The sequence below is a fragment of the Penicillium longicatenatum genome (genome assembly GCF_028827895.1).
Source record: "Penicillium longicatenatum strain IBT 33135 chromosome Unknown contig_7_segment0_segment0, whole genome shotgun sequence".
Taxonomy (NCBI): domain Eukaryota; kingdom Fungi; phylum Ascomycota; class Eurotiomycetes; order Eurotiales; family Aspergillaceae; genus Penicillium; species Penicillium longicatenatum.
Window position 1 is genome coordinate 681,424 of NW_026643124.1, and position 12,452 is coordinate 693,875.

At 48.3% G+C, this 12,452-nt stretch overlaps 3 protein-coding genes across 3 annotated transcripts; all 3 read right to left on the reverse strand.

Annotated features, from left to right (window-relative positions):
• Positions 1-202: 202 nt before the first annotated feature.
• Positions 203-2,187, reverse strand: N7484_010532 (ER oxidoreductin; the record flags this gene model as incomplete). Its single annotated transcript, XM_057120919.1, has 3 exons — positions 203-371; positions 400-2,006; positions 2,086-2,187. 3 exons carry the CDS (start codon positions 2,185-2,187, stop codon positions 203-205), a joined length of 1,878 nt encoding a protein of 625 aa, XP_056966673.1.
• Positions 2,188-6,003: 3,816 nt separating this feature from the next.
• N7484_010533 (intradiol ring-cleavage dioxygenase) lies at positions 6,004-7,207 on the reverse strand (the record flags this gene model as incomplete). The annotated part of the gene is made up of 2 exons (XM_057120920.1): positions 6,004-6,636; positions 6,689-7,207. The coding sequence occupies 2 exons, from the start codon at positions 7,205-7,207 to the stop codon at positions 6,004-6,006; spliced, it is 1,152 nt and encodes a 383-aa protein (XP_056966674.1).
• Positions 7,208-9,629: 2,422 nt separating this feature from the next.
• On the reverse strand, positions 9,630-10,007 carry N7484_010534 (uncharacterized protein; the record flags this gene model as incomplete). The annotated part of the gene is made up of 2 exons (XM_057120921.1): positions 9,630-9,665; positions 9,738-10,007. The coding sequence occupies 2 exons, from the start codon at positions 10,005-10,007 to the stop codon at positions 9,630-9,632; spliced, it is 306 nt and encodes a 101-aa protein (XP_056966675.1).
• Positions 10,008-12,452: the final 2,445 nt, after the last annotated feature.

Sequence of the window (12,452 nt, forward strand, 5' to 3'; positions counted from 1 at the left end):
AAACTATATGAGCCAAAGCTGAACACATCTGTCTCAAACAAACTTCAAAGGTTGACGTTAGACAGACTTGATCTATAGCCAATATAAAGCAGTGAACCCACTGATGCAAGTATTCATCCCAAACCCCAAATTAAACCGTTCTGAACGCCGAATCCAAAATGGTCGCTATATACAATAGATGCGTATGCTAATACGAAATATATCAAAGCTCTTTATAATCAACAGAATTACGCATAGGATCGTCTGACCCGGGAGCCTTGAGTTTCCACTGGCGAGGAGGAACAGGCAGACCGAGCCAGAAAGCCCAGAGTCGCTCGGACTCGGATTTCAAAATGCCATAACTATTCGCCAAGTCAGCACTCCGGTTATCACTGTAAACGGGGGGAAAATAATACTCACCAGGTACGAGGGATTCCCATCCAGCTCTTCACGACGTACAGAGTTGTGTCGCGGATAACGGTCCACTCAGTCACCAAGTCATCGTAAGGGGTGGCCGTCTCGGGGCGAGCTGGGTACTCCCAGGGCTTACGTCCCTCCATCTTCTGGCCTCCGTGGTACCAATCGCTATCATCGTTCTCCTCATAGTACAGATTACCAGCACCATCGTGGAATACACGTCTGGGTTGGTTCTTGTCCGGCGTCACTTCGGCATTCTTGGGGGCAATAGGAGCGTAGTGGTGGAGGGGGAACGCATGCTCCTGACCCGCCTCGTAGGCTTCGTGGAAGCTACGCGCGGCAGCAAGACTATGAGAGATACGGCCGAGGGTGTTGATCAGAGCGACCAGCTCCGTGCGGCGCAGAGGCGGGTTCTCGCCGTTCTTGGTCTCATCGTACTCGAAGAGAACCTTTAATGCGGTTCCGTATCCATTGACCTGCAGTTTGCCCCAAAGACGGCATTTGTCGCAGCCAACACAGTCCATCAAGCGGCTGACGTTGCGGAACCGGTTCCGGAAATCGTCTTTAAGACCGTGGGCAATGGGATCTTGGAACATCAGCTCCTCATCAAAGATGCGAGGAGGGCGCGCCAGAATTTCCGCAAGCTCGTTGACTCGCTGCTTGGTGTCAAAGTCCTGGACCGGGTCGCTGGTACAGAAAGTGTAGCCTTGCAGGTGCTTGCGCAGCTTGGCCACGGCGCGTGACACCAGAGCATAGTTGAAGTACATGTTAGAGACGCGCTCGGGGTGGTCATGCAACCGTTCCTTATAGCACTGCATGTTAGGTTGCCACTGGCCAGTGGTCTGGTTCAAGTAATCCCAGCAGAGGTGGGTTGAAATAGATGCGTGCATGCCGCTAATAAGACGGTGGAAAACTCGCTTCTCCAGACACTCATTGTCCAATTCTAACTCTCGACCGTCCAGGCGCTGCGACTCCTTCTGTAGCACGTTGCGGAAATCAGACGCTGCCTGAAGTCCGCCAAGAGGCATGTTGTAAGACTGCTCTTCCAGTCCTTCCTCAGTGGACTTCATGAAACAGTTTTCGCGATAAATGGCGTCCCATACTTGGTGCGCACCCGGTCCGGAGTATCCGGTGAATCGTTCAGGGTTGTCCACCAAGCTCACGTAGTCGCCCTTGCCCGCTGAGCCCTCATCCTCGGGGATACAGTAGTCCCGGTCGTCACATTCGTCGTCATATTCCATTACACAACTCTCGCCGACGCCCTCTCCGAGCATACCTTGGAGAGGGCGCTCTTTGGGACGTTCCGCCTGTACCCTGCGTGGCGGATGGTTGGCTTTCGGCCCCTCCAGCTTGCTCAGCTCTTCCGAGCGCCAAGTGAGCGGGATGTCCTCCTCGGACTCGATCGTGTTCACGGAGCAGGCGATGTTGCCACACATGCTATTGGCATCGGACCAGAACGGGCATTCAGTGTTAAACAGGTTCAATCGGTAATATGAGAAGAAATCGGTTTCGGTGGTGAGGGATTGAAGGAGAGAGTAGACGTCGTCGTTGAGTTTATTGATGGTGCCGTATGAAACGCACGCGTCTGTAACCATGGCCGAGGGATCAAACTACAGCAATCATGCAGATGTCAGCCAAATCATTCCACGCCTGTGATTTTTCGCCTCCGTGCCTCCAAGATTCACTTACAGCGCATTTCGCAGTGTCGAGCTCTTTCGAGGCATGACTAGCATCTGCTACAGTCACAAAAGCGAAGACCGCTGTGTAAAACAGCTTTGCCGCAGAACGCATCTTGTGGACCATCAGTGGGAAAGTATGAAGAAAACAGAACGCGGAGAATGCGGCAACACAGTATACGCAATGTGGCGCAAAACGAAAATCTCCACAATGTGCAAAATCGAGTCGCGGGTGCGTCGCACAGGTGGGATGGCAATTACAGACTTTAGTTCATGCGGACGGAATGTTGGCTTATAAAGAAACAAAGCTTAAAAGGGATGTGGACAATCTGGCCTTCGCGCAGTGGCGGATTCCTTTATCGTCGGTCCGATCGACGCCAAGATGTGTGGTCTGATGTACGCTGATTGGCTGCAGCCCGCAACCCCAACTTATATAAATAGTTCAGTCGATCAATGAATGGCTTGATGTCGTACAATCATTCTCGAAAACAGAACCTTGGCAAAGGCAGTAGTTGTCGATATTATCATCAGCTATTGGTCTATTGTTTTCAAGCTGAAGAAACACGCCGCGGACTGTGGTAGCCGGCGAAGGGAATATATGTAGACTCAAACTGATCACTGCTATCTTCCGAATCCTCAATTACATACATTATCCACTATCCGCTGGGAAAGGGGTTATATGCAGTAAATGTATCTCCTGTGCCAACAATTCTTCCTGCGTCGGTGGATTCGGGGCCTCCATGTTGGTCAATTTCTTCGTCGTGTCAATAGAAAACGGAGGATCCGCCCCAAGAATACGCAACACATCTTCTCTCTGCTGTGGCCACCCATCAAGGATAACGCGAAACTCTGGGACCTTCACTTGAAGGAGAGGATTCAGCATCCCAAGAAGTAAGTCATCATTGGGTCCGAGATCCCCTTTTCGCTTCCGCGCCCAACGAATACGTGCAATCCTGACCTCAAGTTTTTGAAGGTCACAGGTACCCATCTCACTGAGAAATTGACACACGTCCATCCAAATTCGATTGGATTCTTTCCACATTGCATTCGTAGAATCAGACTTATGAGCAGTCTTACTTGTTATAAAAGTTTCAAGTCTGATGTTACGGATAGATGTCAGGCGATGAGGTAACATTGCTCTTGGAAGGTTCCCAAGGGCATCGTCCTCTATAGCCAGGGTGTTTTTGGTATAGAGAACATCTACCGATTCTGAGTATCTATATATCACTGTTAGTAATGAATACCATCCTTTCCTGTAGAGTCTTACTGACATTTGACGGCACAAGTACAAGAGGCTAAGACACATTGGTTGCCGGAAACTGTCTTGATCGTGGTCATAGCCCGGAGAAGTGCATTTATGCTGGATCAGTCGTTTCTCTGGGCACGAGGCAAAACACCGGACACTGCCGAGGCGGCCGGAGCGGGTATCTACAACATGTAGAAGTTCCGGTGATGCCAATACATATTCGTATATTTGTCTTCGGATTTCATACGGTAATCGATGTAAAAAGAGCGACTGTGATTGGTTATGTGTCCGTTGTGGTTTGCGACCGCGATAGGAGCTTTCAGGCAAAGGTAGCGTTAGAGCACGCCTACGAGTGCGAGGTACCGGGCGAACGGGTCGATATTCTCTCCAATTTTTATAATTTTCATAAGCGCTGTGCGCAGTTTCAAACGGCCAGTATATGGCCTTGGCGATAAACAGGGGCAGAAACATAAACCACGGTAGAGGAATACTCGAAGTCATGATGGGCTAAGATTATGCAACTCTTTCTTAGATCTTGTTGATAAGACAGGCATGAATGAAGGACGGTGACAGCGAAGAGGAGGATTAAGAGAATTGTCAGAATCGGCAGGGCCCCTCGTATGAGCTGTTTCTTCGGCCCCGGGGGCCACATTCAGTGGCGTTATATGAATTTGAAACCGTGCCATTTAGACCCTTATTATGTAATTCAGCCGCATTGTCTACCAGCCAAAGCCTCATAGGCTGCGACAAAGAAGCGGTGAAGTGGTTTCAAACACATGCAACGCCAAGAGGTGATTATAGGCAACCATGCGACTAAGAGTGTGCCGAAGGTGATCATTTGCGGGGCAACAAGGACAAGTGAGCTGCCGGTGTGGACTGTGCAAGCAGCGACTTTTATACCCAAAGTGATATTACTAGAGACTAGAGTGTGAATAGACCGGGGTATTAAGTCAATGTGGATCGGCATCTATCCATCCTGTTCTTTGGGTTGCGGGGTACATTGATGGTATCGCTCACTTTGGAGATTTCACCCTGGTGCAGGACGGAAACTCGGCAAGTGATTGTAGAGAAAGGAATCTGGCACACATGAATGTAATCATTTGTTGAAGAGTGGCTGAAAACGACATTTAGATGCTATTGTGTTCTAATTGCCCCGGCTAGGGCGAAGGTGGGGGTATTTGGGAACCGGCAGATTCTTGAATATCCATGACACCCTAGAATGAACATGTCCACTGGTCATTAGTTGATTTGCATTCTACTGAAAAGATCACCGCTATTCGCGCTGTTACCATTGTTTCACAAAGAACTGGAATAAGCCTGTCACACGACATTTACCCGCATCACTAGAAAATGACAAGAGATATCCAAGCAAGGTGCTAAGACCAGATTATTGACTACATCACTTACAAACCGGGATACTTGATCAAGCAAGTTAGTGATATCATTATGAAGATGAATTCTCTCCCAGACATACTGCAACGCCACATTGCCCTACATTGGAGCCCCGAAGAAAGTACATAGAATCGCTGGATACAAGCGGATCTGATTAGGGCGACCTTGGAAATTCAATCCGAGAAAAACACAATATTAGTATTCAAGTCACTACTATGAAACTTTGCCCTGTTTTGTACCATTCTGAGGTGACACATAACCAGCTTTGGAGGATTTAACATGGATTGAGTAGGTTGCTCGCTATGAGTAAGGGACATGAAGCCAGCAACGTTTTTTGAGCCACGCAAACATCAAGCTTATCAAGTACGAAGGTTTTGATGGGTTTAGGAGACCTTGATAATATGACGAGTTTGTCGGGGCTAATGCCAATGGTTCCCGGATGGATACGCAGCTCAGGTGCCGTCCGGGCTCTCTAGCAACGATGCAACCCTGAAATTACCTTGGACTTCCAGGAATCCTCGTAGCATCTCTTTTTTATTTGATTGACAGCAATATTGAAACGCTCACTCCAAAGTTTAAGCCAGAGCATACCATCCATTCGTCATCTGACTATGTGTAACAAAGCATATGAACTTTAGGGCTGGATGACCTCACATTTGATGTTGCTACCTGCGAATGGATATGGCCTGCTTGTGTAAATTCTCAGCGGATGAACAGGTGTTTCCAAGTCTCCATTGATTGTAAAAGCCGTTGGGATATTTTACTTGACAGGCGTGCTAAGCCTAATACAGTTAGCGCACGAGCTTGTTTACGGTGGGCCCAAGGGCGGTGGCAGAATGCATCCAATTTATCCAGTCGTGTATGCATCCCGTCAACTCACTTCATGGCGTGGTCTTCGATTTTTTGGTTACTATGAAGAGCGGCTTTGCCCGTAATACTTAGTGATACACATGAGACTCACTGGTTCTTGTAATTAAGAAATATGGGCTAGTCTGACTTGGTACCTTGAAAAGAGCGCCTGAACTTGCAGATGCCAGAATCTTGGACGAAGAAGCTTGAACGCAATATTGCCTAAGCTAACATATACCAGCAGGCAGGGCTTTACATACAAATGAATAGCATCTCGAGCCGATGCAAAATCGCTCTTTCGTCAGATATGATCACATAGCTCACTGTTTGTCACTGATAAATCGATAAAAGCGCAGACAAATGAAACAGTAAAGACAGGACGCGCAAAGAAAAATATTGGCTAAGTCTTGGTATATAGAGAGGAAGGTTTTTTCAACTCAGGTTTTAGTGACCTCCAGCACCCCCAGAGCCACCCTGACCACCAGCACCGCTGGAGCCACCAGAGCCACCAGAGCCACCAGAGCTAGAACCAGATCCAGATCCCGAGCCGGAGCCTGAGCCCGAAGAACTGCTCACAGCCTCGCCACCAGAAGATGTGTACTCAAAGCTATAAGTCGGGGTGTACTCGGCCGTGGTGTCAACCGCAATGGTGATCCAGCCAAAGATACCATCGGAAACATCATCGCCAATGTAGACATATTCGAACACGGGGTCTGAGGTGCTATCCTCAGTCTCATCGGCAAACACACGATCCTCAGCGTTGGTGGTCAACTCAATTGTGTTAGTGCTGTATGGGGAAGTGGCCTCCACGATCGAAATCAAGCTCTGGTCCCAGAACAGCTGGCCGATGTGGGGGACTGTACCACCGGTCAACGTGCCGTTGGAGAGGACAGTAGCATCCAGATGCAGGACCACATGGTGATGATTCGCACGACCGGAATAGTGACCGGGGAAAATAGACTCAAAAGTGGCGACACCATCCGAGTCGGTTTCCTGGATACCGCGAAGGAAGATCTTGTCCAGGTTGCCAGTATCCGCTGTGTTACCATTACCACTGGAAACTACACCAGAGTACACCTACATGACCGGTTAGCACGGGCTGGAAAGCTTCAGGGTTGATTAAACATACTCCAGTCGAGTTGCAGTTCCAAATATCCCAATAAGCGCCCTCGATAGGCTCACAGGTGCTGACATCCAGAAATTGGGCCTCTAGCACCACCGGCACTCCCTCCTCATCGTCGCGCACATCCTCGCGGATCAGCTCGCCCGGCACGTAGAAGGGACCGACCTCACCCTCGGGGTTGAGCACGCATGTCCCGCTGTCGGAGAAAACCACACTGTCATCACTGTCGACAGTGATATCGGTTCCTGTGTACAGGTGGGAGGTATCCAAAACAGTCGTGGTGTCCCTCTTGGATTTGAGTTGGCGACGATACTTTTCTAGAGTGGCCTTGCGGCGAGCTTCCGCACGAGCATTGAGACCGGAAGCCTCGCGTTTTTCTGCGCAATTTGCCAGGTCTCGACGAACTCGTGACTTGAACTGCTGAAGGCCCAAGTCCCGACGTTCGTGCTCGTTGTGGCCGGGGTGGGCGAGGCCTACTGTGGCTAGACCGACAGTAGCCAGGACGATAATGGATTGTAACTGCATGACGAAGAAACAACAGAAAGGAGATCAATAAAAAGGAAGTCTTCGAAGTGGAAGCTGAGAGCCGACCTTGTTGCCCTGAGGGAGAGATATACAGTGCAGGACCATGGCTTTTATATCCCGCATCGTCGCAGTTGACTGGTTTTCACCTTCCTCCTCATTCGTGGCTTTGAACCAATATGGCATTCCGTGCTCAAACAAGCACGTCGATCAGTTCCCCCACAGGAGAAAAAATGGCACAAAAGGCACTGCTAGATATTACGGCGTGATGCCTTCCAACAGCCCTGCCGGAGGCAAATTGCGTATGCTTTCTCTTGGCACTTCCATCCACCGTCTCGTCCTAGCCATTTCTGATCAATTTACAGGGGACGGAGTTTTAATGATACTATGGAGCAATGCAATCCTGCAGAGTAGACACAAGCCACGGACAAAGCCCCGACGATCTCGTGGCAGTCAGGAAGTACGCATGTGCCTAGAATACTCCACCCATCATGGACGCCGTTTTGACAACCGAATTGCATGTATCTTGCTCTCATATTGGAGATGTATAGACTATATTGTATTCCAAACGAGGATGCCGCTGGCTTAGCCTATTTTTTGAACCTTCTGGTTCCCCAGAATTCTCTACATACCTGGCAAGGCACGAATTAGTTGAAGTGGACCGAGCAGAATATTGGGCAAAACGCTTAATTGTGGCGTTTCCATGATCTTCGTCAAAACTTCATTTAGAGGACCCCGCGCGCCAAGAATTTCAAGCTACCTATACCGGGCTATTCATGGCACTTGGACTTGCATTGCTTACACTAAGTCAGGGGTTCGTACTTTATAGTAGAAACGGTAGGTCATGGGATTTGGTTGCATTGCTGTGTATGAAAGCCAAGTCAATTACCGAGAGAGTCGGTACATGGCCAAACAATCAACATGGACCGGGAGTCTAGGAGCATCCAGGACATTTGATACCGGTCCTTGATATTACTTGATATTATTGACATTGCCAAGAATGCCCGGCCAAGTAAGCGAAATTATGCTTCTTCTTGGCCTCGGCAACAAATCCCCACACCTTCAGGCCAATTACCTGCAGAACATTAACAATTCCCAACGCTTTTTGCACCTGTGAAGAAGGGTGCATGGGGACGCGTCAGCCTCCCCCTGGTCTGGAGACGCCAAGAAGATTGAGGGGGCGCCCCATTGACGGCTTCACACCCCGTGCCAAGTATATCAATGTTTCGATGAAGGAATCTTCACACATCATTTGATGTTGATCGTTTCCCCGTTTCGAATGTTATGGTCCGCGCGTTCCTACTCTATTCTCCCCGCCTCCGCCGGGCTCCCCTTCTTGGCACGGGGAGTAGAAAATTGATCTGAAGCGGTTTCTATGCAGGATTGAATCTATGTCTTAAAGTTTGGAAAGTGCTCTGTTAACATGTATCACTCAAGCCTCTTTATTTTATCCACCGGGGATTGAACCTTGGATATGTTTCTTGGAAAGTCTGAAATCTGAAAATGATCGCATCGTATTCGCGTCTTACATGCTAGATGATCATAAGGGAGAGACCAAACCGGAAATAAATACGAGCGCGGAGAGGAACTCTTCGATAACTACTCAGCAAGAACAGCGTCGGTTTGGGGTAGTGGCAAGTGGAAGTCCCGGAGAAAGAAATATAACAGGATTGCACATAGTCTAGCTCTAAAACTTTGGCTTATAGACTTTCAACACGCGTCCTTTCACCCGCTTCCTTAAAATATTCCCGCAAAAAAGTCAGCGTCTCCTATGAAGGAGAATCGTCTTCCACCCGTGTTCTCACACAAGGTCGGTCAGGCTCATAAACAGAAGGGTTCCGTTCATATTTGTTTGATAGATATGCAAATCAAAAGTATCATCGCAATAGACCCGTCGAGCGTTTCGTTCAGCTACCATCGGGAACGGACAAGGGATTGAAACCTCCCCGTAGATACAGAAGGTGATGAACTGCTCAATCTGTCCCTCAGACAAGCTAAATGGCCGGAATCCTAGGCTAGGGTGGTAAAAAACATCTTAGAACAGGATCTAGGTTAGCGATTAACTATCAGTCAGACTGGGAATACATACTTCTTGTTTTGACTTGCTCCGACCGAACAGTACAACGCCACCAAAACCCTATATTCTGCCAAATACGCAACCATGTCAGGCACCCCCATCGGGTATCGCTCATATACGGTGTAATCTGGGTGGTATAGATATGTGGGGACATGACGAGGTAGGGGAGGTTTGTCTTCAGGCTCTGGGGCCCTTGGGACTTTCTAATTGATAAGGGCTTCCTCGGAGTCAAGTATGGACTTAAAATCATCATGCGCTGGACATTGGTATGGAAATTCATGTGTGTGCGCAAGAAGATGGGATGCAATTGTATGTAGAGAAACAGCAACCATCTCAATAAGACGGACGTCAAACTCCGTTGTCCCCTCGTGGTATTTTGATACGCTTGGGCGACCTTTGAGACATACAAATATATGTATGAGCTACGATAGTCGGGAATAACATAGAAAAACATACCTCGGCATCTATACTGAAACTCTCTATCTGAAATTTCGATTTCCATCGCGCGACCTCGTCTAAGGCGTCATCACTCGGGTGTGTACGCCCGAATATTTCTTCATCGTACTGAAATAATAATTCAGTGTCCAAATGTTCTACTGGGATACCATCGACAATCTGTGCAAATGTATCCTCCACAAGCTTTATCGACCAAATGCGCTGAAGAGATAGCTTGAAGGCGGCTAAGTGATCTGGGCCCAAATCATTGATAGCCACTTTACCGGCCATGTCGTCAGGGTCTTGTCTGTTCATAGGGGAAATTCCCAATTGAGTAAGAAGAACCTTCAAGAAGTAGATAGAGTTACCTTGGAGAGCTGAGTCACGAACCGGGAATGGGAAACAACGACCTCAGATGCGGGTAATGTTGAGATGGGGCGTGGAGGCCGTTGATTGGTGTACGTTGTACATATTTCTAGGCTTACCCTTGTTTGAATCGTCCTCACGGTGGCTTTGGTTCCAAGACTCGCAGTTCCATGAGCTCCAATTTTCCTAGCTAAGGGCTAGATGTATATCTCTTAGACTGTGACATTCTCTACCCGAGGACTTTCATTTCGCCCCTCATAATCTTTTAGTCGCTGTTCATAACTGAGGCAAGATGATATGCTCGATGCGCTCTATACATCTCTAGGTTCTCCTTTCAATATTCTGCCTGTACATATTGTGAGCCCCTTGCGCCTTGTACATTGAACCGTATTGATACATGCTATGACGCAACAATGGATCTCTAATTTACTTGCAATACTCCTGCCAAAATCCTTAGCTGACTCTTTGAGGAATTTGCTTCTCCTTGTACACTCCCTTTTGGTAGCGATGCTTAGCAAATGCCATGATCTGATTAGCGCCAACTGGATAGAATGTTTAACAAGAGTCGTTGTGGCAAGAGCACAAGTAGAAAGCATTTGGCATTCAAGTGTAGAGCTTCTCTGCACATCCTCATCCAACTCGATTATTCATTCCCCCTCTGTCTCCCATTCCTCATCCGTTTCCCATACTTTTTCATTACTGCGTGCGTTTTCCATCTCCCACTCTAGCCATAATTCGGAAGTAGATAAAGTATCCGGGTGGTGAGGACCAAGTATCTCTTCTCGCTTGGCTAAACAGTCTCGTAGTAGATTGATGCTTTTGACATCATGACCTAGAGATCTCCAAGTGCAGGCGAGATTAGACATACTGAGCAACGTGTCGGGATGATCCTCGCCGAGCTTCGTTTTGCGAATCTTAACTATCTGTATCTCGAGCTGCTTGGCCTCCTCCCACCGGTCCTGTTGCCATAAAGTGAACGTGAGACTGGCCATACTGGTCAGCGTGCTAGGGTGATCCGCACCGAAATTCGCCTGACTTGTCTCCGTAACCTGTATCTTGAGATGTTCGGACTCTTTCCATAGGCCCTGGTCGTCGTATATTAATGCCAGGTTAGCCATACTGATTAGCGTATCCGGATGGCTGGGGCCGAGCTTTGTCTTGCGGATATCTAATACTAGTATACCGAGCTTCTCGGCCTCCTCCAACCGGCCCTGGTTGTGGTATATCAATTCCAGATTGGCCACACTGCTTAGTGTGTCTGGGTGGTCGTCACTAAGCTTTGATTTGCGAGCCTGAATCACTGGTATTAGAAGCTGCTCGGCCTCTTCCCACCGCCGTTGGTTCAATAATATCGACGCTAGATTATGAATGCTTGCCAGTGTGTCAGGATGGCCTTCACCAAGCTTAGTCTTGCGAGCCCGTATCACTTGTACACAGAGATGCTCAGCTTTTATCAATAGCCCCTGGTAGAAGTACGTTAACACCAGGTCGGCTTTCCCCGATAGTGTTTCTGGATGATCCTCGCCGAGCTTCGCCTTGGTCGTTTCCAGTGCCTCTATCTGGAGCGCCTCGGCCTCCTCGAAGCGGCCCTGATTTTGATATGTTGCCGCTAAGTTAGATATACTTGATAGTGTGTCGGGGTGTTTTTCGCCGAGCACGGCCTTATTCGTTTCCATAATTCGCAGCTGGAGCTCCTCAGCCTTGTTCCATTGACCCTGCTTTCGATACGTGGCCGCCAAATTCGTAGTATTTGATAGCGTGAAGTGATCATCCTCGCCGAACTTTAATTTGCTCGCCTCGATCACCTCCAAGAAAAGTTGTTCAGCCTCTTGCCATCGGCCTTCAACATAGTATGCCGTAGCTAGTATTCCTTTGCTTCGAAGAACTTCTTCATGCTCTTCACCGAGTAACAACGCTCCCTGTTTTCTAGACTCTGATGCGAATTCCCTCATATCTGCGACATCGCCACTTTGCCATGCGTACTGAGCACCTCTGTAAAGTAGAAAAGTCCATTGTTGTTGAGATTCATGCGATGCTGGCCGCTGTGAGATTGCTGATTTGAGATGAGGGAATAATAGTTGGCAAGTCATCCAGTTCTCATACTGAGGGTTGGGAAACTCTTCGCATAAGATGCTAATAAATTTGTCTCTCCACTGGTCAAGCTTTCCATGAGATTTCAACCAGGCGCGTGTAGTCAGTTGCACTAAGCGATGCATTGTGAACATGGTACCGTTTTCGCTAACATTTATGAACGAATAATCCCTTAACATTGCGATATCATCCTCGAACTCAGGGTCTATATCGCTTTCTGATGTTTCTCCGTCATCAGAGTCAGTGATATATCCCAGAGGCTCTGGACTTGATCTGTCG